Genomic DNA, 20,584 nt, shown 5'->3' with positions numbered 1-20,584 from the left:
ATTTGGTATCATTGTGTGCCTTTTACATTGGCTAATTGAATTTGAAAAAAAATCGAAAAATTGATTTTTTCCCACATTACGTTTACCGTAACCTTAGATCTTTGTGTAGTTTGCAAAAATTTGAATCTCCAGGCATGAACACCATCAATAAACAAAACTTCAAATGCTGTTTATAATTTTCGCCAGGAACAATAGAATAACGGCTATTAGGGGACACAAGCTACAGGGTGGGTCATGAAAACTAAAAAAACTAAACCTATCTATCCGTGTTGGCGATATAAAAACAGTATTGCTAACGAGGCCGTAAATAGTTTCCAATCAAGAAATATGAATTATGAAATGAATGTGGAGCGATTTTCTGCAATTACAACATGAGGGAAGAAGTTCACTGAGAAAGCTGGAGCACTTCATCAACTACTAATTTGTATTTAACTTTGTTGTAGCAAACCATGTTCTGAGTTAAAACATTGCGTTGATTTTTGTGTTTCCTGGTGAAACTCAGGGGTGGGTTTGAACTTTAGCCAAGTTTGGTGACAAAGAGGTGACAAAAAAAGATTTCTACGAACGAATCTCAAACGCTGAAATTCGTACCAGTATCAGGTATAGTTGCAAAAACATCAAAGCATTATCTAAAATAGTTAGAAAATATATCTGATTTATCAGTAGAGAAACGCATACCTGGCGGGTAATCAATAGACTTATCTGAAAGCTAGCCCTCATCGAAACGTCTATGGTTGAGAATCAAAACTGAAGCAGGTAAATGCAAGCAAGGCGAGATCCATACTTTATCAAAACCGCAAATACCCCTAGATTAACAAAGGGAATGAAAACGCGACAAAACACACACCTTACACCTTAGCTTTATAAGTCAAGTCCTCAGGAGGCCGAAAGACTCCCGCATTGTCCATTAACTGGTAGAGTAGATACAAGAAAAACGTGAGAAAGGAGGGCACAAGAGATCATAATGAATAGGAAATAGTAAAAATCTCAAGAGAATTAGTTAAGGCACAAAAGCATCTCGAGAAATCGACTCTTATGTAACATAATTTAATCATCATGCCAGCTACAGCTTCTGCTTCAGTGCAACTAGACAACAAAAACTGTTATATTCTACATATTTTATTCTACGTGCACGTGATTGGCTGTCGGAATTTTTGTTGAGCTGGATGGAACATCCAATTCAACAAATTAGCATCCTTAGCTATACTAATTACGATATATGATCACTATATTCTCAAATTTACAGGGATAAAGTTAAGAATTGTGAAACGAATAACTTAGCAAACAGAAAGTTAAGGATAAAGATTAGCGAATGTGTTATGTTTTAGAAACTTAGAGGATACCCGTTTAATGAGATGAGGTCATGAGAATGTTAAGAAATGAATGACTAGAAAAATAACGTGAACAAGCTTATGCAGAGTGAATACAGATGTGTATCTGAATACGTTTCCGTTATTGAGCAATTAACACTCAGCTCTAGTATCTTCTTGGTGTGGTGCGTGAGTCAAAAGAAAATCACGGCTTCGAAAATATGATAAATAACATAAATAAATTATTTTCAACAAATTCAATCAATTTTCTTGACGAATAGCCAAACTATCAGTCCGTAACAATAAGACCTCCCTCTAACAAATCTAGTAGCATGAAGTTACATTAACAATGCGTGACGTGGTCAACACGTCGAGGGCCTGGACCCTACAAAAGTCGAGTATAATAATACTTTAATATATGTTTATACTACTCCAAATAATATTCCAAACTTAAATGTATATACATGGAACGAACAGTCCTCTAGATTTCATGCAGCAGTTTCTTTTTAGCGGCTTCAATTTATGCAATTGTGTGCCATTTCTCTGTAAGACTATCATTTTCATAGCTGTCACTTCCGCGGTTGGTGCTTTGTACTGTGTTTATAAATTTATAACCTAGATTCTTTAGTCTTTTTAGTATATCCCTCTTCGTTAGTATTACCTCTTGTCTCTTTTCTTCTTGGAATGAATCGAAACAGACAGGAATATGTTTGCACAAGATACTGTCTTAACGGTCTATTGTTATACGAGTAAATAAATGCGTTTGCACTTGAATTTATTAGCAACGGCAAAAATGTCCAAACCAGGATCGTGTTTGAGAGCTGTTTTGGTTTCCCAAACTTGAACATCTCCCAATTCCAGAAAAGCATAGTAATGGAATATGGTGCACACATTGATAACTGGAAAGAAAGAATGACTGTGACTGATCTTGCTAGGGCCATATCATGCCTGAGTTGTCTAGATCTTGACTGTATATGGTTGTCATTTCCGCTGTACAACTTTTTCACACTGTTTCGCACATGGCGACAGACTATCGCATAACAGCTTACTAACGTTACTAAAATAGCCACATAGATAGCGAAAGACGCAAGTTTGACGGCGTAGTAGACGTCACTGTTATTTGTTACAAGAATGACGATTGAAGCAAAAAGCAGAACACAGAAAATAGTACACATCAGGACGTACTTACGAACGGCTTGCCATCGAAAAAACAAGTCTTGCATCGGATACTTTAAAACTATAAGCCGTTCAATGCCGATAGCTAAGACAGTTGTAAAGTCTAACAAAAGAAAGGTGTGGGACAGAAACTGTATGGCAGACTTTGCCTTGCAGCTGCTATGTACCACTGGAGAGAGAATATAGGCACTACTTAGAGGCATTAATAAAACACCAACTAACAGGTCTGTTATGCAAAGAAAAACGATCAACAACTTTGAGCCGGATGATTTAGATCGGAGTAGGCCTATAATCACGACACTGTTGGAAACTAAAGTAATTGGTATCAAAGCTGCATTGAAGGAGAACATTGCAAGTCTATGGGATTTGGACAACTGAGACACATCTGGGGTAATACTTTTGCATGCAGGAACTGGTGCCAATGTCGTGTTCATTTTTATACAAAGTGTGTGTCAGGGAAGCACTGGTCTTGTATCATCAGAAACAGTGTGATATTCTCTTTCCTTTTCTCGTGATCAGTATCCGATAATGTCCAATCAATCTCCCTTGCATTAAGTTGACTCTCGTTCAAGAAAATTATTTTCAATTAAAGTTTGCCAGAAATCTGTGCTATACATGAGATGTAGATGAGATGTATCTTCACACTGAATCAATTGCTGCAAGCACAGAAGATGTTCTTGTTGTCCAGTCACACTGTAGCAGAAGATGGCATTTAGTGCAAATTTTCGTCGCATCGGAACTCAAATTGCTGTTCGTATTGCGCTTTTACAAGTCATCGACAAAATTTGAACTGAAGAACGATTACAGCTTTATATAACAGGCATTTGCCACCAGCAACTCTATTCAAAACAAAGTTCTGAAAGGCAAGCAACATGATTAGAAATAAAACCGTAACATGACTAAATTTTCAGTTATTTACGTTATTTTCACCAGAATCTTCATTTACTGAGCTTTAGACTCAGTGTTTATGTACACAACACTTCATATTTAACCTGTTTACAAAAGAATTTGAAATGGACCATTTCCTTTTTAATTTAACAAACAGTGAAAATTTTAGAAAATACTGTTGAAAATATAAACAGTTTCTCTTAGAAATTTATGGCCTGTCGTCCCGACTCATATCACTTGAAGTTTATTCAATAGAAGAGGTAGTCAATAGATTTGATGTTGCCAACGGATTTGCCTTGAAAGAGGTTGTGCTCCTGTCTCCATACCACAGCCAATTCGTAAGACATTTACCTCCTTCCACAAATGTATTTGATGATGCCTTCTCAAGTTACTTTGTTCAAATGCGATATTCCAGTAATAGATTTTTGTGACGCCTTCACTTTTCAACTTTATGCCAATAATAAGATTGAACTTGCAAACTATTTATACACTGCTTGGTATATGTATAATGACAGAATGCATGGTCATTGTGAAGAAAGGAGTGACACTTCATTGTAACCTCAAAATAAGGACACAAGTCATACAGCTTGAAGATTGCTGAAAGTTTCTTGGCAGCTGGATATAAGGACATCAAAAGGCGTATAGGTATGTCAAAAATGCAATTATGAAAATGAAAGACATCTTGAGCAAACCAAAAACAAACATAAAAGTGCAAATAAGAGTTTCAAACTGCTAGATTCCGAAAATAGGCGTTTAAAAAAGGGAGTTGATAAAACCGAATAAAAAGTGTCTTTACTAGTGGTTTACTTCTTAATAAGTTGCATTTTTTGCATCAAGTGGAGGGCTTTAGCACCCCCTCTCCATCTATGATGTGGAAGTTTATAGAGCGACCAAAAAAAGCAACTGAAGTGTGATTTCCACCCTGGCGACTCAACCCGGGCCGACTCAACCCAGGCCGACTAGATCCGGGTTCGTTTTGAAAAATTTAGTGTAAATGCAAAACAGGGTTGAACCTGGGTAACTTTTCTACTGCCCATGCGGTTTAAGGTCCCGAGTTGGAAAACGTGCCAGTTTTCTCTGCATCTGTTCGTAAAGCGTGTGCTTTCTATTAACGGATTATGGTAAGCTTATTTTGGCATTGAAAAAGCAAACATTTTAAAACATATTGGCTAAAAGCTTTTTCCTCTGACACTCCTCAGAGCATAAAACATCAATCCTCAGACCCTTTCTCAGAATAAGGGTCCCAAAGAAAACGATGAAAAATATATACCCAGTTGTGGATCGAAATAGGCCAATCAGAAAAACGCAAGCACAGGACCGGTATAGTTGACCAATCAGTGCTGCGTGCCTAAAGAAAAATTACCACTAGATTCCAAGAGAAAAAACGAACTCCTTCTGTCTACACAATGGCGGCTTTCTCGTTTGTATGTAGATCGATTCCAAAACTGCTAGATGGAAAGACGACTTTTTTTCTAGTTCTGTACAACCAAAAAACTGTTGATATGTTTATTATATTGAGTGAGCATCATGAAATATTTTTGCAAAATCGGCTAAATGTCTAACGGAGTGGCACTGATGTTGCTACAAGACCACAGGTTCTACCAAACTTCATATCTTTGACATCAACATCTTCAAAATATACTGCATGAACTTTTAGTGATATGAGTCGGGACGAATTCCTAAGCGTAACTATTAATAATTTTATGATTGTTTCCGGCGACTTTCATTGTTCGTTAAGTCAAATGCAAACAGTCCACTTTCAATTTTTTTGTAAACAGGGAAAAGTGAAGCGTTGTGTATATAAACACTTGGTCTGAAGATCAACAAATGAAGATTCTGGTTAGAATAATGTCAATTACAGATCATTTTGTCCTGTTACGATTGCTGTTCTAAATATGTTGCTTGTCTGAAAGAATTTGGTTTTGAATAGAGTTGCTGGTGCTAAATGCTTGTTTTATATGTCTGAGTAGTCTTGTTTAATCTGTCTTCGCGATTAAAAATACTTTTTTTCAAGGATAAAGAGTTAGAACAAAAGACTTCCAGACCAGAGTTTTTCTATTGATTATGGTTACACAGACCTTCTACTTTCAAGTTAAGGGTCTGGGACAGAGGCTAATTGCCGATCGCAACTAGTTTTTTGCAAACTTGAACATTAAAACAGATAGGAAAGCTTGCAATTATAAATTATCACATGATAGGCAAACTCTAATGTAAATGACTGCGAGCAGAAGCGGACTGGCCCACTGGGACAATGGGAAATTTCCCGGTGCGCCCTTTGCCCCACGTTGTTGTTTTCAAAAAGTTTAAAACTATCAAAAGGCAGAAAATCCTTTTACAGAACTAAAGATGATTTCAGTCATCAGTTGACCTGTTCAAAGCAGGACATTTTATAGCATACTCAGTGATGGGGGAATTGCCCCGCCAGGACCTATGAGTTCCCCCACCACTGACAAGGAAAGTTCTACTTTTATCCCAGATGCCAAGCCATTGTGGGGCCCTTTCAAAAGAATAAACATGATGCAAATGTGCTGGCAAAACATATAATTTTATACTTTCTATCATCATCATGTTTTGGTGAAATGGCTCTGCTACTGCAAATGTAGCAGTTGAAATAGCTATGCCTTCATTCGGATTTTTCGCTGAAACGTTTTAATTAATGGCGTAGAAAAGGAAGCATTAGAAAAGTGGGAGGAGGCATCGATTTGAAGAGGCATCCTAACAAAGATTTCAGAAAGATTGAGAAAGGTGGTTTATGGAGGCCTAGCTACAATGATAGAGATACTTTTTCTGGCTTAGTTGCGAGCTGTGCCGTCAAGAGGTTTTGAAGGCCCTGTGGAAAAACAAGATGGTCTGCTACGAGCGAAGCGACCAGAAAATCGTTGGCGACTATGCTCTTTAGATAAGCAAAAATAAGCTTCAGAGTATTTCTTGCAACCTGAGTCATTTTTCAAAAAATCTGTCACCCCAGACCTGCAAAAAGCTTCAAAAATCTGAAAATTTAAAAACATTTTCTTTACTCGAAACAACCTGAAATGCTTGAAAATACGTTCAGAGTGTTCTCGATGAATTTGTAGGTCATTTGTGGAAAAAAAGAACAGAGTCATTTTTAAAAAATTCTGTCACGCCCGGGGCCTGTGAAAAAACTTCAAAGAACCTGGAAAATTTTGTTAAAATTTTTATGGCTTGAAACAACCTGAAGTGCTTAAAAATTACATTCAGGACACAATTTGGAGTGTTTTCTAAGAATTTGTAGGTCATATGAGGAAAAAAGAACTACAGTAAATCCATGCGGATATAGAAACCTACAAAAATTAGAACCTAGAGGCTGTTTTTCTTAAATTATGCACCTTGTATTTAAGAATTGTTTCAGGTGATAATATATAATAGGTTCTTATTCCAAGGTCAACAAAATAGAGTTTTTAATGGTCCTTATATACTCCCAGATTTTTAAAGATGAGGTAAATCACAATCAGTACAAAAAGTTTCAGTTGTGCATTTTCAGCATTTTATACAATTTAACGAAAGAGAACTTTAAAATTACTTTGACTTTTTTAACATAATTTTTTATAGCAAAATCAAAATGGTTTAAAAATGAAATAAAAGCATTAGAACTGATTTGATTTGTTTTCACCTAGCACCCGAAGGTAGTCTTTAGGACACCGAGAAGCTATGCTTAACGAGCAGTGTCCTGGTCCTTCCTCTCGATGTGACCACATCTCGTGATTCCTACGCCTGGAATTGCAGAGAGATGTAATTCAATTTATAATTTTCAATCTCCCTGAGCCAGTTCGTGTTGTGCTGAACCAATCATAGACAAGATAAGTCTAAATGGGACTTATGTCCCGTCATTTATGAATTTATGAAAAAGTTCAGCCCTTTATGCATTTACGTGCCAGTGTGATTCTGGGTACGTAGGTCGCACAATCCTAAGATAGGGGGATAGGATAAAATAGCATGTTCCTTCCAACATAAGAAACAAAACTGCCCCTCAAAGAGAACAGCCTCCTCGATCTTGTAGGTCTAGAAACACTTTTAAAGCAAGTGATTCTGCCATCGGTCAACATCTTTTAGACAACCCAGATTGTGCAAAACTCTATAATGACGACATGCTTCGGATAATTGGCAGAGCCCGGTCGTCCTTCCATCTAGCAGTTTTGGAGTCGATCAACAAACAAACGAAAAAGGCGTCATTGTGTAGACAGAAGGAGTTCGTTTTCTCTCTTAGATTCCAGTCGTAATTTTTTCTTTAGGCTCGCGGCACTGATTTGTCAACTATACCGGTCTCGTGCTTGCGTTTTTCTGATTGGCCTATTTTGATCCACAACTGGGTATATTTTTTTCATCGTGTTCTTTCGGGCCCTGATTCTGACGTTTTATGCTCTGAGGAGTGTCAGACGAAAAAGCTTTTAGTATGTTGTAAAACTTTTGCTTTTTTCAAAGCCATTCTCAAATTCTGTTCTGCAAAATAATTGTTAACATTTGTCTGTGTTGGCTGTCAAAGACTGAACATGTTGAGATTCTGAGCTTAGAATTGGTTATTATGACATTAATAACATTGCCAAAAGGAAAAAACAGGGTTGAATGCATCTCTTGATGATGAATTCAATAATTTCAAATAAGGGATCCTTCGAAAAAGAAACTTCATACCCTGAAAATAATGTAAGTACCTTTCCAATAAGAACCTACTTCAGCCTGAACCTCAAAAAAGTAGGTTCTTATATGCAGGGATTTACTATACTGGCAGTCAGGGCCGTAAATCTGTCATGTGAATTGGGGGGGTCAGCAGAGCGAATGAATATAAAGTATGCAGTGGGTCATGGCACCACAAGGGATTTATGGTATGTGTTATGGAAACAGTTGAGGGGCAAATTACTTTAAAAACAAAAGTCAATATTTTTGGATTTCTCAAGACTTTCTGCTCTATAGAAGGTATTTACAGATATTCCTTAGTACATTGACTTGTGTGTATGATTGGATGGATAACATTTTTCAGAGACGGATCCAAGAACTTGAGCCTTGGGAGCTAAGAATCAAGTTTACTGTCGTAGGAGGACCTACCATGGTTGGGTCCGATGCTGAAGAAAATTTTTGAAATTTTACCTTCTAGAAAGGCTAAAAAAGCATCCCCCAGACTAAATTTAATAAAATACTAGAATCGCTCAGGACAGAAAGTTTGGCGTTTCTGAGAAGAACACAGATTATTGTTTATTGGGTGAAATTTTGGAGGGGAAGAGTCATGCTTAAACCTCAGAGACAGACTTTGGGGAAATATGGGACACTGTTGTATTGATTGGTAGAAATTTACTTTCTGAACAGAAATGTGCGTCTTCCTTATTTTGACTGATTTCAGTAGGCCATGTTTACACATCAAAAATGAATACATTTTAATGATACAAAAAGTGATTTACTAAATAAAAGTAAATAATAGACAAATAATAGAAATGTACGTAAATAAGTTAGTAAATAGGTCAAATAAAATGACAGATTGCTCTCTTTTTATTTCATACTCTGTTTTCAAAAATAAAACGGTAGAAAACAGTAGAAAACGGTAAAAAACGGTAGAAAACTGTAAGTTTTTATATTGTAAAAATTATAAAAACCACTCTGCTTACAAAAATAATCTTAGTGGCTAAGGTTTGTTGCAATAACACAGAAAACGTAGTTTGGTTCTAGCCCGGCTACCAGGGATTTCTTTCTTACAAGAAAAATGATGGTTATTTCTCCAAAAAAATCGTTTTGCTCCAGATTTTTAGGGGGGGTCCAGTCCCCCCCCGCCCCCCCCGGGATTTACGGCCCTGCTGGCAGTGTCTTAGATTTTAAGGGCGTCTGGTACTAGGTTTTTTGATAAAAAACATTGCACAATGCTGATCTTCAAACGTTTCCAAATAGGATTTTTAAACTCGTGGTCCTCTACATTCGGCTTGCCAGAGAAATGTCTCTAAGTTGAAAGTCCATGGTGGTGATTTTCCTTCTCCGTTCTGTTCTCTTGATGGCCCTAATTATACAGCGTAAAAAGACAAAAATCGCGAAAAAAGCGAAAAAGCTGCAATCAATGGTCGAAAAGCAAAAAGCTGAAACTGAAATTGTGGGAATTCTTTTTACAAACAATGGAAGTTGAAAAACCTTCTAAGAAAACGTCAGCCAACTTACTTGCAGAAGGAGGAAAAGAAGGGAATGCACCTGCTAAAATATTTGCTGGTGATTCAAAACAATAGTATAAATGAGCGACTTGGTGATGTCTTTAAGTTGTTTGCAAGTGTTCTGCTCAACACACCTAAGCACGTAGAGCTAACAACTCAAGACTATATAGCGCATAAAGCAATGCATGTATGATATGACAGACGGGCAAACAGTAGAGTTCACTATAGATCTGGCACAGAGATCAAAAGAGACGTCATCTCTAAGATCTATCCTTAGAATTTGAATGACGTAACTTGAATAAGTATCGTGAAATACATAAGCAAAATCAGCTTAATATCAATCGGATTAGCAGTGATACAAAAGCACAGGTTCTACCAAGGCAAAACCGCTAGCAAACATTGAATCTTTTGACTACAACTTCTATTGTATGAAATTTTAGTGATATGAGTAGGGACGACAGGCCTTTAATTTCTAAGAGTAACTGTTGATATTTTCATTAGTGTTTACAGCGCTTTTTATAATTCGTTAAGTCAAGATGCAAACTGTCTATATTAAGTTCTTTTGTGAACAGGTTAAATGTGAAGTGTTGTTTACATAAACACTGAGTCTGAAGCTCGGTGAATGAGGATTCTGGTTAAAATAAAGTAAATAACGGAGAATTTACTCATATAACGACTGAAATTCTAATTATGTTGCTTGCATTTCAAAATGTTGTTTTGAATAGGGTTACTGGTGGTAGATGCTTGTTATAAAGCTGTAATCGTTCTACAGTTCGAATATTGTCGATGACTGGTAAAAGCGCAATACAAAAAGCGACTTGAGTTCTGATTCGATAAAAAGTTTGGACTAGATGCCAGCTTCTGCTTCAGTGCGACTGGACAATAAAGATTACTACTGTCTTTGCAGCGATTGATTCAATGTGATTGATTGTACATTATCAGATATTGATCACGTGAAAAGACAAGAGAATATTACACTGTTTCTGATGATACAAGACCAGTGCTTTCCTGACACACACTTTGTTTGAAAATGAACACGACATTGGCACCGGTTCCTGCATGCCAAAGTATTTGCCCAGATGTGTCTCATTTATCCAAATCACATAGGCTTGCAATGTTTTCCTTCTTTGCAGCTCTGATACCAATTACTTTAATTTCGAACAGTGTCATAATTATAGGCCTATTTCAATCCAAGTCATCTGGCTCGAAATTGCTGATAATTTTTCTTTGCATAACAGACCTGTTAGTTGGTGGTCTATTACTGCCTCTAAGTGGTGCCTATATTCTCTCTAAAGCGGTACATACCAGCTGCAAGGCCAGTGGCGGATCTAGACAAAAATTTGAGTGGGTTCCAATATGGGCGTGGTCCCATATTTTTCTGGCAATGCCCTTGACTTTTTCCAAAATTGGGTGACGCCCATTTTCGCTTTTTAATAAGATTCACAATTGCAAGATTTGATTTTAACAAGATATATTATTTCATCATGATTCCAAGACAAGTAAAAAAATAAATCTGTAAACCAAACCAGGAATTGCAATTATGAATTCTAAAAGAATGGTTTCGATTTCTTGCCAAGCAGGAGACCTCAATAAATTCCTCTAGCTGGTTACAGCAAGACATAAGCTTACTGAGTATTGCAAGATTTGAGTGAAATTCCTGCTATAAATATTGCCGAATAATAAACAAGACAAATTTACATATATTCACCAAGTTTGTCAAAAATGGATAACGATGGACGAAGCCTCTTATCATATATAGCAAACAAACCCAATTATTAAAAAGTGCAAATTATGAAATATGAAATCATCTTATCCCGTTCTCAAAGTCTTTCATTTTATCTTAATAAAGTTATCTCACTCTATAGATAAATATATTATGTATAGGGCTTCAAGAGTTCTATAAGCTTTCTACGTCAAAGAGAAAATATCTTCGACATTCCTGACTTCCTGCCAAGAATTCTCTGCTGCTAATTGCAACGCATTTTTTCGTGAACGCCACTTTACAACTATCTGAAATGGACTTTTCGCTAGATCCATGAGAAAAAAGCGGTGATCTGTTTTCTCCAGGTTGGCTAGGCCATTCGAGAAAAATGAGCAAATAGTTGGCGAGGCGTGTTTGAAAAGCTTTCTTGAAAAATCATAGCACTCTTCCATACGATTATCAAATTTTATTGACCTTCAGGTGCTGCTCCCTTCCTGTTTGAGGGCTTAAAACAAGCTCTCGTCATCGTGCAGTCAAAGCCTCCACTCGCAGCTTCACGTCGCCATTATGACAACAGGAAGCATGTATAGTCAGCGGTTTAAATAAGTTCCAATGAGTTCGTGAGATGGGTTCCAAAAGGGTTCTTTTGTTTGTAGCAAAAACAATACAAGACAATTGATTGCCATGGCTACGACAGGGTTCCTTTCTTAAAAAATACAATATGGTACAAAGAGTTGCCTTGGCTACGACAGGGTTCCTTTCTTTAGAGGAATATAATATGTTACAAAAGATAACCATGGCTACGACAGGGTTCCTTTCTTTCACAATACCATATTTAGAGAGCAGCAAAGGTTTTGGTACAAGAGGCCATTTGACGTTGGGACTGGTTGCGATTAATTCGAAAGTAAGGGGAAAACTGATGTTATGTGTCTTTGGAAAATTTGACAGGGTTCCAGAACCCTTGGAACCCGGTCTGAATCCGCCACTGTGCAAGGCAAAGTTTGCCATACAATTTCTGTCCTACACCTTTCTTTCGTTAGACTTTACAACTGTCCTAGCTATCGGCATTGAACGGCTTATAGTTTTAAAGTATCCGATGCAAGACTTGTTTTTTCGATGGCAAGCCGTTCGTAAGTACGTCTTGAATTGTATTATTTTCTGTGCTCTGCTTTTAGCTTCCATCACTGTTCTTGTAGCAAAATACACTGACATCTATTACGCCTTCAGCTTTGCATATTTGGTCATTCTTGTGGCTCTTTCGGCTACGTTAGTAAGCTGTTATACGATAGTCTGTCGCCATGTTCACAACAGTGTGAAAAAGTTGTACAACGGAAAAGACAACCATATACAGTCAAGGTCCAAACATCTCAGGCATGATATGGCCCTAGCAAGATCAGTCACCGTCATTCTTTCTTTCCAGTTATCAATGTGTGCACCATATTTGATTACGATGCTTTTCTGGAATTGGGAGATGTTCAAATTTGGGAAACCAAAACAGTTTTCGAGCACATTTCTGGTTTCGACATTTTTGCCTTTGTTCATAAATTCAAGTGCAAACGCATTTATTTTCTCGTATTACAATAGACCGTTAAGACAGTATCTTGTGCAAACATATTCCTGTCTGTTTCGATTCATTCCAAGAAGAATAGAGACAAGAGATAATTCTACCGAAGAAGGAAATCCAAAAAAGACTAAAGAATCCGACTTATAAATTTACGAACGTGAATTTATGAAATTTATGACATGTAGTTAAATAGATTGAAGTTGCTTGCATTGGAATAGAAACTGCTGTATCAAATCTAGAGGATTGTTCGTTAAGAAGTTTTGTTTAAACTTGGAATTAAATCGTTCCCTTGTAAAATCAATCCTGTGTGAGTCAAGTTTCATAAGCCTTTTAAGCCCTCTCAGCGCACCACCCTGCAACCAATCTAAGATACCCAGACGAGCATTTAAATATCGTGATTATAGCAAAAAAATCAATCTCATAAACAAGTACGTCGTTGTGTACCGTAAGTATAGTTAACAACTAATTAAGTGCCCATAGCCAGAACAGGCTATTAGAATTGAGACACATAACTATACTTAGGATAGCTAGCGTTCCTTACGGTCCCTTCCGTGAAACAACAGTAATCATTTTTACGCATTATCTAACAAATCGATTTTGCTAGGGAAAGCACCCGTCGACACCTGTTTTTATCATCTGTATTCAAGCTACAAACTGGAAAAACATCCATAGATTTCAACCAAAAAAAATTTCCTGATGGTAAACGAAAGCAAATAATTTTGCAAGCTCTTTTTCAACTATGATTAAAAAATCAATAGAATTGCTTGCTAGTGATTGAGAAAGTTTTTTGATTATATTTAGTGTTTCAGGGCTGGTAGGAGAAGGGTCAGAGAAAAGTCATAAATTCGTGTTTTTTCTAAATTCACCGAATCCAGAACTAACTACTTTTCCAAAAACGTGTACCCCTGCAGAAGACATGAGGAAGTTTCCTGCAGTTCACAATCATTACGTAATCGAAAGTATATATGAATATTACATATACGAGAAGCATTTCACCAATGTAACCATTTTCTCTTGCTATATGTGTAATTTATTTTGATTCCAACTAAATTTTCCTTAGATACTTCACTTTTTTTAGTATTCGCAGTAAGCTTTTTCTGTATTCGGTCACATGTTAGATTAAGTCTCTCAGCATAAGCCTGTATTTTCCTAATGTCAAACTTCAATGATACAATGATGCAAAAATACAATGACGACTTGCAGTAAGCAATGAGAATCACTGACATTGTCGTTGGGAAGACGAAAAAGCGAGAGCCTTCTAATGTGTGACGCAGCCCCAGCCCCGTACCCCCATCCCCTTTTTTGGGTCAAAGAGCAAGCCTAATAATGATTCAGTTCAACGGGATACAGCGCCTTTCCGTACAGCTCTGGACTTTTTTCAAAGTTGATATTCAATATTTTTAAATTTTTCCAACCATCTAGACATAACATATTCTAGACTCTAGACTAAACTATTTGCCACAAATTTTTGCTTAAATAAATTATGACCAAATTTATGCTGCTGCGGTTTTTACGCAAGTTGCAATTTGCTAAATTTGTGATTTTAACCAATGCTTGATGATAACCATATCTTTCTTTGTTATTTCTTTGTGACATTTTCCTCTTGGGTGTTGATCATAAGTTTTTTTGGTCTTCTTATTGCTTTCCCCGCAACCTGCCTGGTCACATGGCTTACGATCTCTATTGCTTCTTCTTTCCAACTTATAAGAATTGTTGCCTTCGTAAATACTTGGCTACTAAATATGACACTAGCGGAAATCGAAACGATCATGTCTACGCCTTATTGATTTTGTCTAACCTAAGTTGCAACTGTATATGTCGGAATAGAATTCCAATTATGTCTCAATTGTCGTTTTGACGGGAAAATATGCAAGAATTATGTGGTAACAGACAGGGACGTAAACTGATAGATGATTTTTTGGGGGGTGGTGAAGGGCTCAAAATTTCCGACTGACAAAGGGTCAATTCTAATTTTGTATGAGGGCCTAAACTTTAATAGTTTTTACCAACAAAACCTTATAAATTGTCTCGATAATAATTAGTCAGCTGTATGATAAAGTTATTAGATTTCGTAAATTTGGAAGATCGAGCATAAAGACTGTTAGTTTAATTAGCGCATCAAAACATACGTAGTCCAAATATCAGGTGTTAATTTTTCTCCTTCTACGACTTGCCCACTGCTCCACTATCTTGTCTAAATTTACGTTGTCCAAAATGACTTTCTCGCAAGTAAGAATCATGAGGTTGTTTAGACTTTTACAGGGGCGAGGCAAAGAAATTCAAAGGGGGGGGGGGGCTCGAGTTGATAGAATTCTCAGACTAAAAGACCATCTTTTGAAAAACGCATTAAAACGATTCACCATATTATATGCCTATTATGTTACGGGGCACACATTATGCTAGCGGTACGTTTGGAGGGGCCGGCGGGATGTTGGCGGAGGCCTTGGGGATATTTGAAAGAAGAGACAATTTTCACAAGCACCCTTTTTAGATTAGCTTAAAATACATTTCAGAATATTTCTTGCAGGTATTTTCTTGCAATCGTTTAAAACATTTCGTTATTTTTAAGGCATGCTCTTATTACGCTTGATTAATTCAAGTCTCAAAATTGAATTCATTATTTTTTGATGCCCCATAGACCTCGGCGTTCTCCTCGGAAATTAAGCAACTAAAGGATGTGTCGGATTGTTCTTTTCTTTATACGTTTTCCTTTACTCTTTTTATTTGCTTAAAAAAACATTTTTGCAAAAAAGGGGGAGGGGGCTGAAACCCTCAGCTCTCCACCTGACGAACGGAGAAAGTTCTTGACAAGTCATGGGAAATGTACTGCGCTTCTTTAAGCAATACTGTTAAATATCATTTAATGAATTATATTTTTATCCCGTTTTTGGAAGCAATTTGATGGAATCATTATGACACTATCCCCATTCTGACGCCAGTAGTTGAAAATACTTGAAGTCTCATACAAAATTTCGTTTTTTCTGTATTGCGTCGCCTCTCACCTTTGACTCATATGCCTTTTAACAAACAAATATTTTCTTTTGCACTTACACGTACCTTTCTTACAAGAACTCTTTGAGCTACAGTTCACAAGGCCATATGAGTCAAAACTTGTGATAACAGATTGGGGGAGGGGGGTTCACACCGAACCAACACCCCTCCCACACCACCCAGTATTTACGTGCCTGGTATTAGACCTTAAACAAGATGTTTCTCTTTGTCGTTTTGTTAGTTATCAGTTACATTGTTAGAACACAGGGTTCCCATTCATTGCAGGACATCACATGAAAATTGCATCATTGCGCTGCAATTGCATCAGCTTCTGTAAATTGTATTAATCTTAGGGTATATAAGGAGTGGCTTTATAGTGAGGTTCAGTCTTGCCGTTAGCTTGGTCGAACTCAGTGCACCTTGTCGCTAGCTTGCAGAATTGTGTTTGCCGTTACATTGTCGCCGTTAGCCGTTTAAGATATTTTTAGTCGTTTGCCGTGAACTGATGAATTAGAAGAAATGTAAAAAGAATTGGATAACAGTTTTTGCCGTATTTATCGTGTACGTTTCTGCAAACGACCTACGAACTCACATTTGTAAAACCCCCTTTTTAAGTGGTTTTAAAACATGATAAAACTGCGTTTTCCAAGATCGTAGTTGACGGATAAAAGTGCAAAAATCAGAAAAACGGTGAATCTAAGAAGAAAACTTCTTCCAGAATTGAAGTGAGCATCGAATGAGCAAAAGTTATTCTTTATGTCAGTTCTCCTTTAAAGGAAACTGGGTTGAAACTGAGCTTGGAAATGCACATGGAACGCACATGCTGTTGGTCACAAGAAGTATCGTCCATCAGTCTTGATATTCTAATCGAATATGGAAGTTTTTATCGCACGAATCTTTCTGACAGAGAAGTCATATTGTTAAAGAAGGCCAGCGAGACAGAGACATGAGGATGTTGACAGATTTTCATGGAATGTTGCTTTTGAAGCAATTTATATTGGCAGGCCAGTTCTCTGATTTTAAAAAGAAGATTCGCGCTTCTTCCTTTAGTGCAACAGCTAAAAAAACCATCGCGCAATTAATTCGGGAGGAAAGACCAAAACAAAACCAGTATACCGGGAATGAAAGCTGTATGAATTGATACAACATATTCATTAGGATAAAGAGCTTCATATCAACATGACTATGACTTATTAGAAGTAAACCAGGACAATCGAGGGCATGGACAAGAAAGTATACAAACTTTCAAGACAAGACTAAAATCCTACCATTAGTCATGAGTGAAACAACTTTTTCAAAAATTATAAATGTGTTTTTATACAAAAAAAAGGGATTTGAGATTATATTAATAATTCAACTTTTTCAATATACTTGTGTAAATATAATTTTTGTTTTTAACCTTTAAGCTATTACAGGGGCCTTTTCAGCTCCTTTGAGCTGTCAGAATTTCAACCTGCTATATTTATGAATAATAAATACATGTTTGTATTTAAATACTTGGCTAATTGAATTATATATTTAAATATCTATACAATCAGGCCAGTGAACTAGCTAGCAATTTGGAATTTCTATTGCACATGAGAAATGTTCTTATAAAAGTATCATGAAACAATAATCTATTGCAAAATTTCTAGAAAATACCTATATGTTGTTACTAGTTTGAAATAATAGTTCTGGATTTGCAAACTTTATATAGATATGACCAAATTATATATAAAATTTTGATAATTTTAAAAATAGTCTCCTTTGTAAAAATGTTAATACAAAAACAGAATAATGTGTTGAGGTCTTTGTGGTAACTCTTGCAGGGAAGAGAGGGGCAAGTTATCACTCCCCCAAAGCCAGTAGCCAGATAACAGGATGCATGTAATCTCCAACCTTCATCTAGCATTTTTTTGCAAGATCCTTTCTGCTGATCCATAAAAGAGTTTGTTACCTTTTTTATGCCTAGAATAATAAGGTTGACAGGGATCAATACTAACATACCAGTCAAAATTTACTTTAGAGTCATATTAAAACATAAAATGATCAAAGAAATCACTACCTTGGACACTCAGGGGCATTCAGAGTATAGATATTTAAAAGGATCAAAGAGAAATTTAGGGGTGAAAGGGCAACCACTGTTACTATAGCAAATAGCATCTAAGGATATTAATTTGAAGTAACACAAAGATGAATTCAAATGATATAGGCCATGCTTACATGAATCAATGCTAGAATAGCAAAGGTAAATTTAACAAATATAAACAATTCTGCCTTTAAAACATTAGAATGAGGAAATGACACATCTTTTTTCCAAAACCAAGGGTGTAAATTCCATGTTTTATCTTTGGGGTAGTAGATCTTTTGCCCTGAATATTGATCTGGAAAATTTTGAAATTGTGCATCAATTTTATGATGAAATAGGCAGAACTCCAAAATTGAAGGCAGAACATGGTAGAACATGATGAAAAAGGGTTCAGGAGACAAACCCTGGAAAATTTTACACATCTATACCTCGGGCAAAGGTGTAGTGCACAGATCATTGGAAGGGATGTAGTGCTAGGAGGCTCAGGCCCCCTTGTTGGTACGAAAAGTAGCAAACTTCTACTTTTGGTACTATTTTATGTGACATTTTGCTTGAGAGCCCCTGTTGTACTTTTAATATAACCACATTTCTGACCATTTGGGGGGCAGTTCACAAGACTGGCTGTTAAAAAACTTATATTTAGAGGACGAAGTTTTTCTCAAAGCCCGGCAAATTGCGTTGCTTAGGGGGTGTGTGTCACACCTTCCCCAAACCCCCTCCAAACCTCTACACCCTGCAGTTTCGCCAAACGTTCAACATAGTAAAATGATAATAAGGATGAATTGTGACTTACGGGGAAGTTTCCATCTTGTGAATAGGGTTCTTCTTCTAATGCGTTAAGACATCAATTATTATTTAGCTCCCTGGAAATCCCTGAGATGACACGACGATAAGAAATGCCTTCGGTCAGAAATCCATTCACATCGCAAAATTCGTGAAGCATTCCATTTTGAAAAGCTTGCTGCGTTGCCAAGATGAGGATATGCGTTCAGGTTGAAGCTTCCATCTTTGATTTGTCGAATTACTAGTCCATGTTGGCTGGAAGCCTCCGCTGAACATTAATCGCAATGAAGGAAAATAAATAAAACGACAACCGCGAGTCCGACATGAATCGCCTCTTCCGAGCCTCTACCGAGTCGTGCGAATTTCAGTGCGAACGTATAACAATAGCGCCGAATGTTAAAACAATGGTCCCTTCATACGTCACAAGGTACTTTTTCCGAAAAAAATTTTGTCGTATTTTTACGGCGATTCTCAACTTTGAGCGTCTATATCTGAAAAACGAGTTAAGCTTTTCAAAAAAAAATTTCACGATGGCTTCTTTTTCTCGACTAACTACCAATTTATGCAAAAATCTCAGAAAAAATTTTTGGGCTGGAGTGGCCCTTTAAAGGTGAACTGACACGCAAAAATAACTTGACCTCAAATGAAGGCATATCGAGCATAAATACCTGATACATTATTATTTTTTTAATATTCAACACAGTTTTCGAGTTATTGAGCGTCAAAGTTAGCCACCGAGCATTTTCCGAGCACGGACGAGTTCGCCCGAGCCTTCCGCATAATCGTGACGTCACAAACACCATGTTCACATCACTTGATCAACACGACAGTCTGAAAGGGCATACTTTTATGACTTTTCGGATGAGCACCGATACATTAATTGAGTAGGTTTTGGCTCCATTTCGACAACCTAATTGGAAAACAGATTATGACTCCTTTACAAACCTTTCATAATAAGATTTGCAAGAATATCGTATTATCCAACGCGTTTGAGGCCCTACCTCCGTCTTGGAGGACCCAGTGTGTGGCGGGCCAACATATCGTTTAATGGTAGCGATAAATATATCGACAGGATTTTCATTTTCTGGAAACCTAAGTAAAATACTTTTATTTTGTTAAATACGGCTGCTGTTAGACTAATTTATCAGCCATCACCCCCCCCCCCCCCAAAGTTAATTTCGGTCTTTGATCCAGGTTAACTTCAATATTCGCAGTAAAGATTTCGAGTTTAAGTCACTCATTTTTGGCATATTTTTTATTCAATCACATGAAAGATTTTCAGGGGTTAAGAACCTGGTACGATCGAATCGCTATTTGCAGGAAAACAACTTAGTAAAATTTTCAACTCCCAGGCCGCTGCACTCCTGTAACTCGGGTGAACCGATGAGTTTGCAAACCCAAAATAAAATAACTTTCATGATTTATATGGATGTAGAAATAATCTATCGAAGTAATAATATATTGAATTTATTCGACAAAGAAGCTAGATTCATGATAAAATGAAAAGATTCTTACATTCGTCCGCATGATTGACTTCAGAATTGAGAATTTCTTCGAGCAGCTAAAAGTGCCTATTCCTTCCATACTTAAATTCCCTCCTAACATAACGCAGTACCAGCCAGCACATATCCTTCGTATATTTCATTAGCCTCGATTTTTCATTATTTTGGATCAAAGGCTACGTAGATCTCCTCGAATAGTAACTGAACAAGATGAACTGAACGGTCCAGTCCGTGCGTGATTTCCATTCAAGGAATAAAAACATGGTGTTTGTGACGTCACACGCACTGGGTCACATGAAATGCCGACAATGGTCGAACACTCGACGATAATTTCATGACATTTAGAGCGGAATTGCGTCAAAACGGACAATAATAATTAACCGAAAACTTGAAATTAAGATTCCATGCATCGTTTTCTACATTATATCAAAAAATAGTTTTGCGTGTCAGTTCACCTTTA

At 36.9% G+C, this 20,584-nt stretch overlaps 2 protein-coding genes across 3 annotated transcripts in view; both read right to left on the bottom strand.

Annotated features, from left to right (window-relative positions):
* The window catches only part of LOC135695491 (PIH1 domain-containing protein 1), a 179,264-nt gene that overhangs the window by 7,433 nt on the left and 151,247 nt on the right, over window positions 1-20,584 (bottom strand). The window lies entirely within an intron of this gene.
* LOC148960575 (uncharacterized) lies at window positions 27-20,583 on the bottom strand. Its single transcript, XM_089109752.1, has 2 exons — window positions 20,138-20,583; window positions 27-3,342 (listed from the first exon to the last, which is right to left on the bottom strand). Exon 2 carries the CDS (start codon window positions 2,918-2,920, stop codon window positions 1,919-1,921), a length of 1,002 nt encoding a protein of 333 aa, XP_088965878.1. The 5' UTR covers window positions 2,921-3,342; window positions 20,138-20,583; the 3' UTR covers window positions 27-1,918.

Source organism: Rhopilema esculentum, chromosome 2 (genome assembly GCF_057945365.1).
Source record: "Rhopilema esculentum isolate cy_ngs chromosome 2, ASM5794536v1, whole genome shotgun sequence".
In the NCBI taxonomy this organism is placed as follows: domain Eukaryota; kingdom Metazoa; phylum Cnidaria; class Scyphozoa; order Rhizostomeae; family Rhizostomatidae; genus Rhopilema; species Rhopilema esculentum.
The sequence above is the reverse complement of the archived record's forward strand: the minus strand, read 5'-3'. Positions and strand labels throughout refer to the sequence as shown.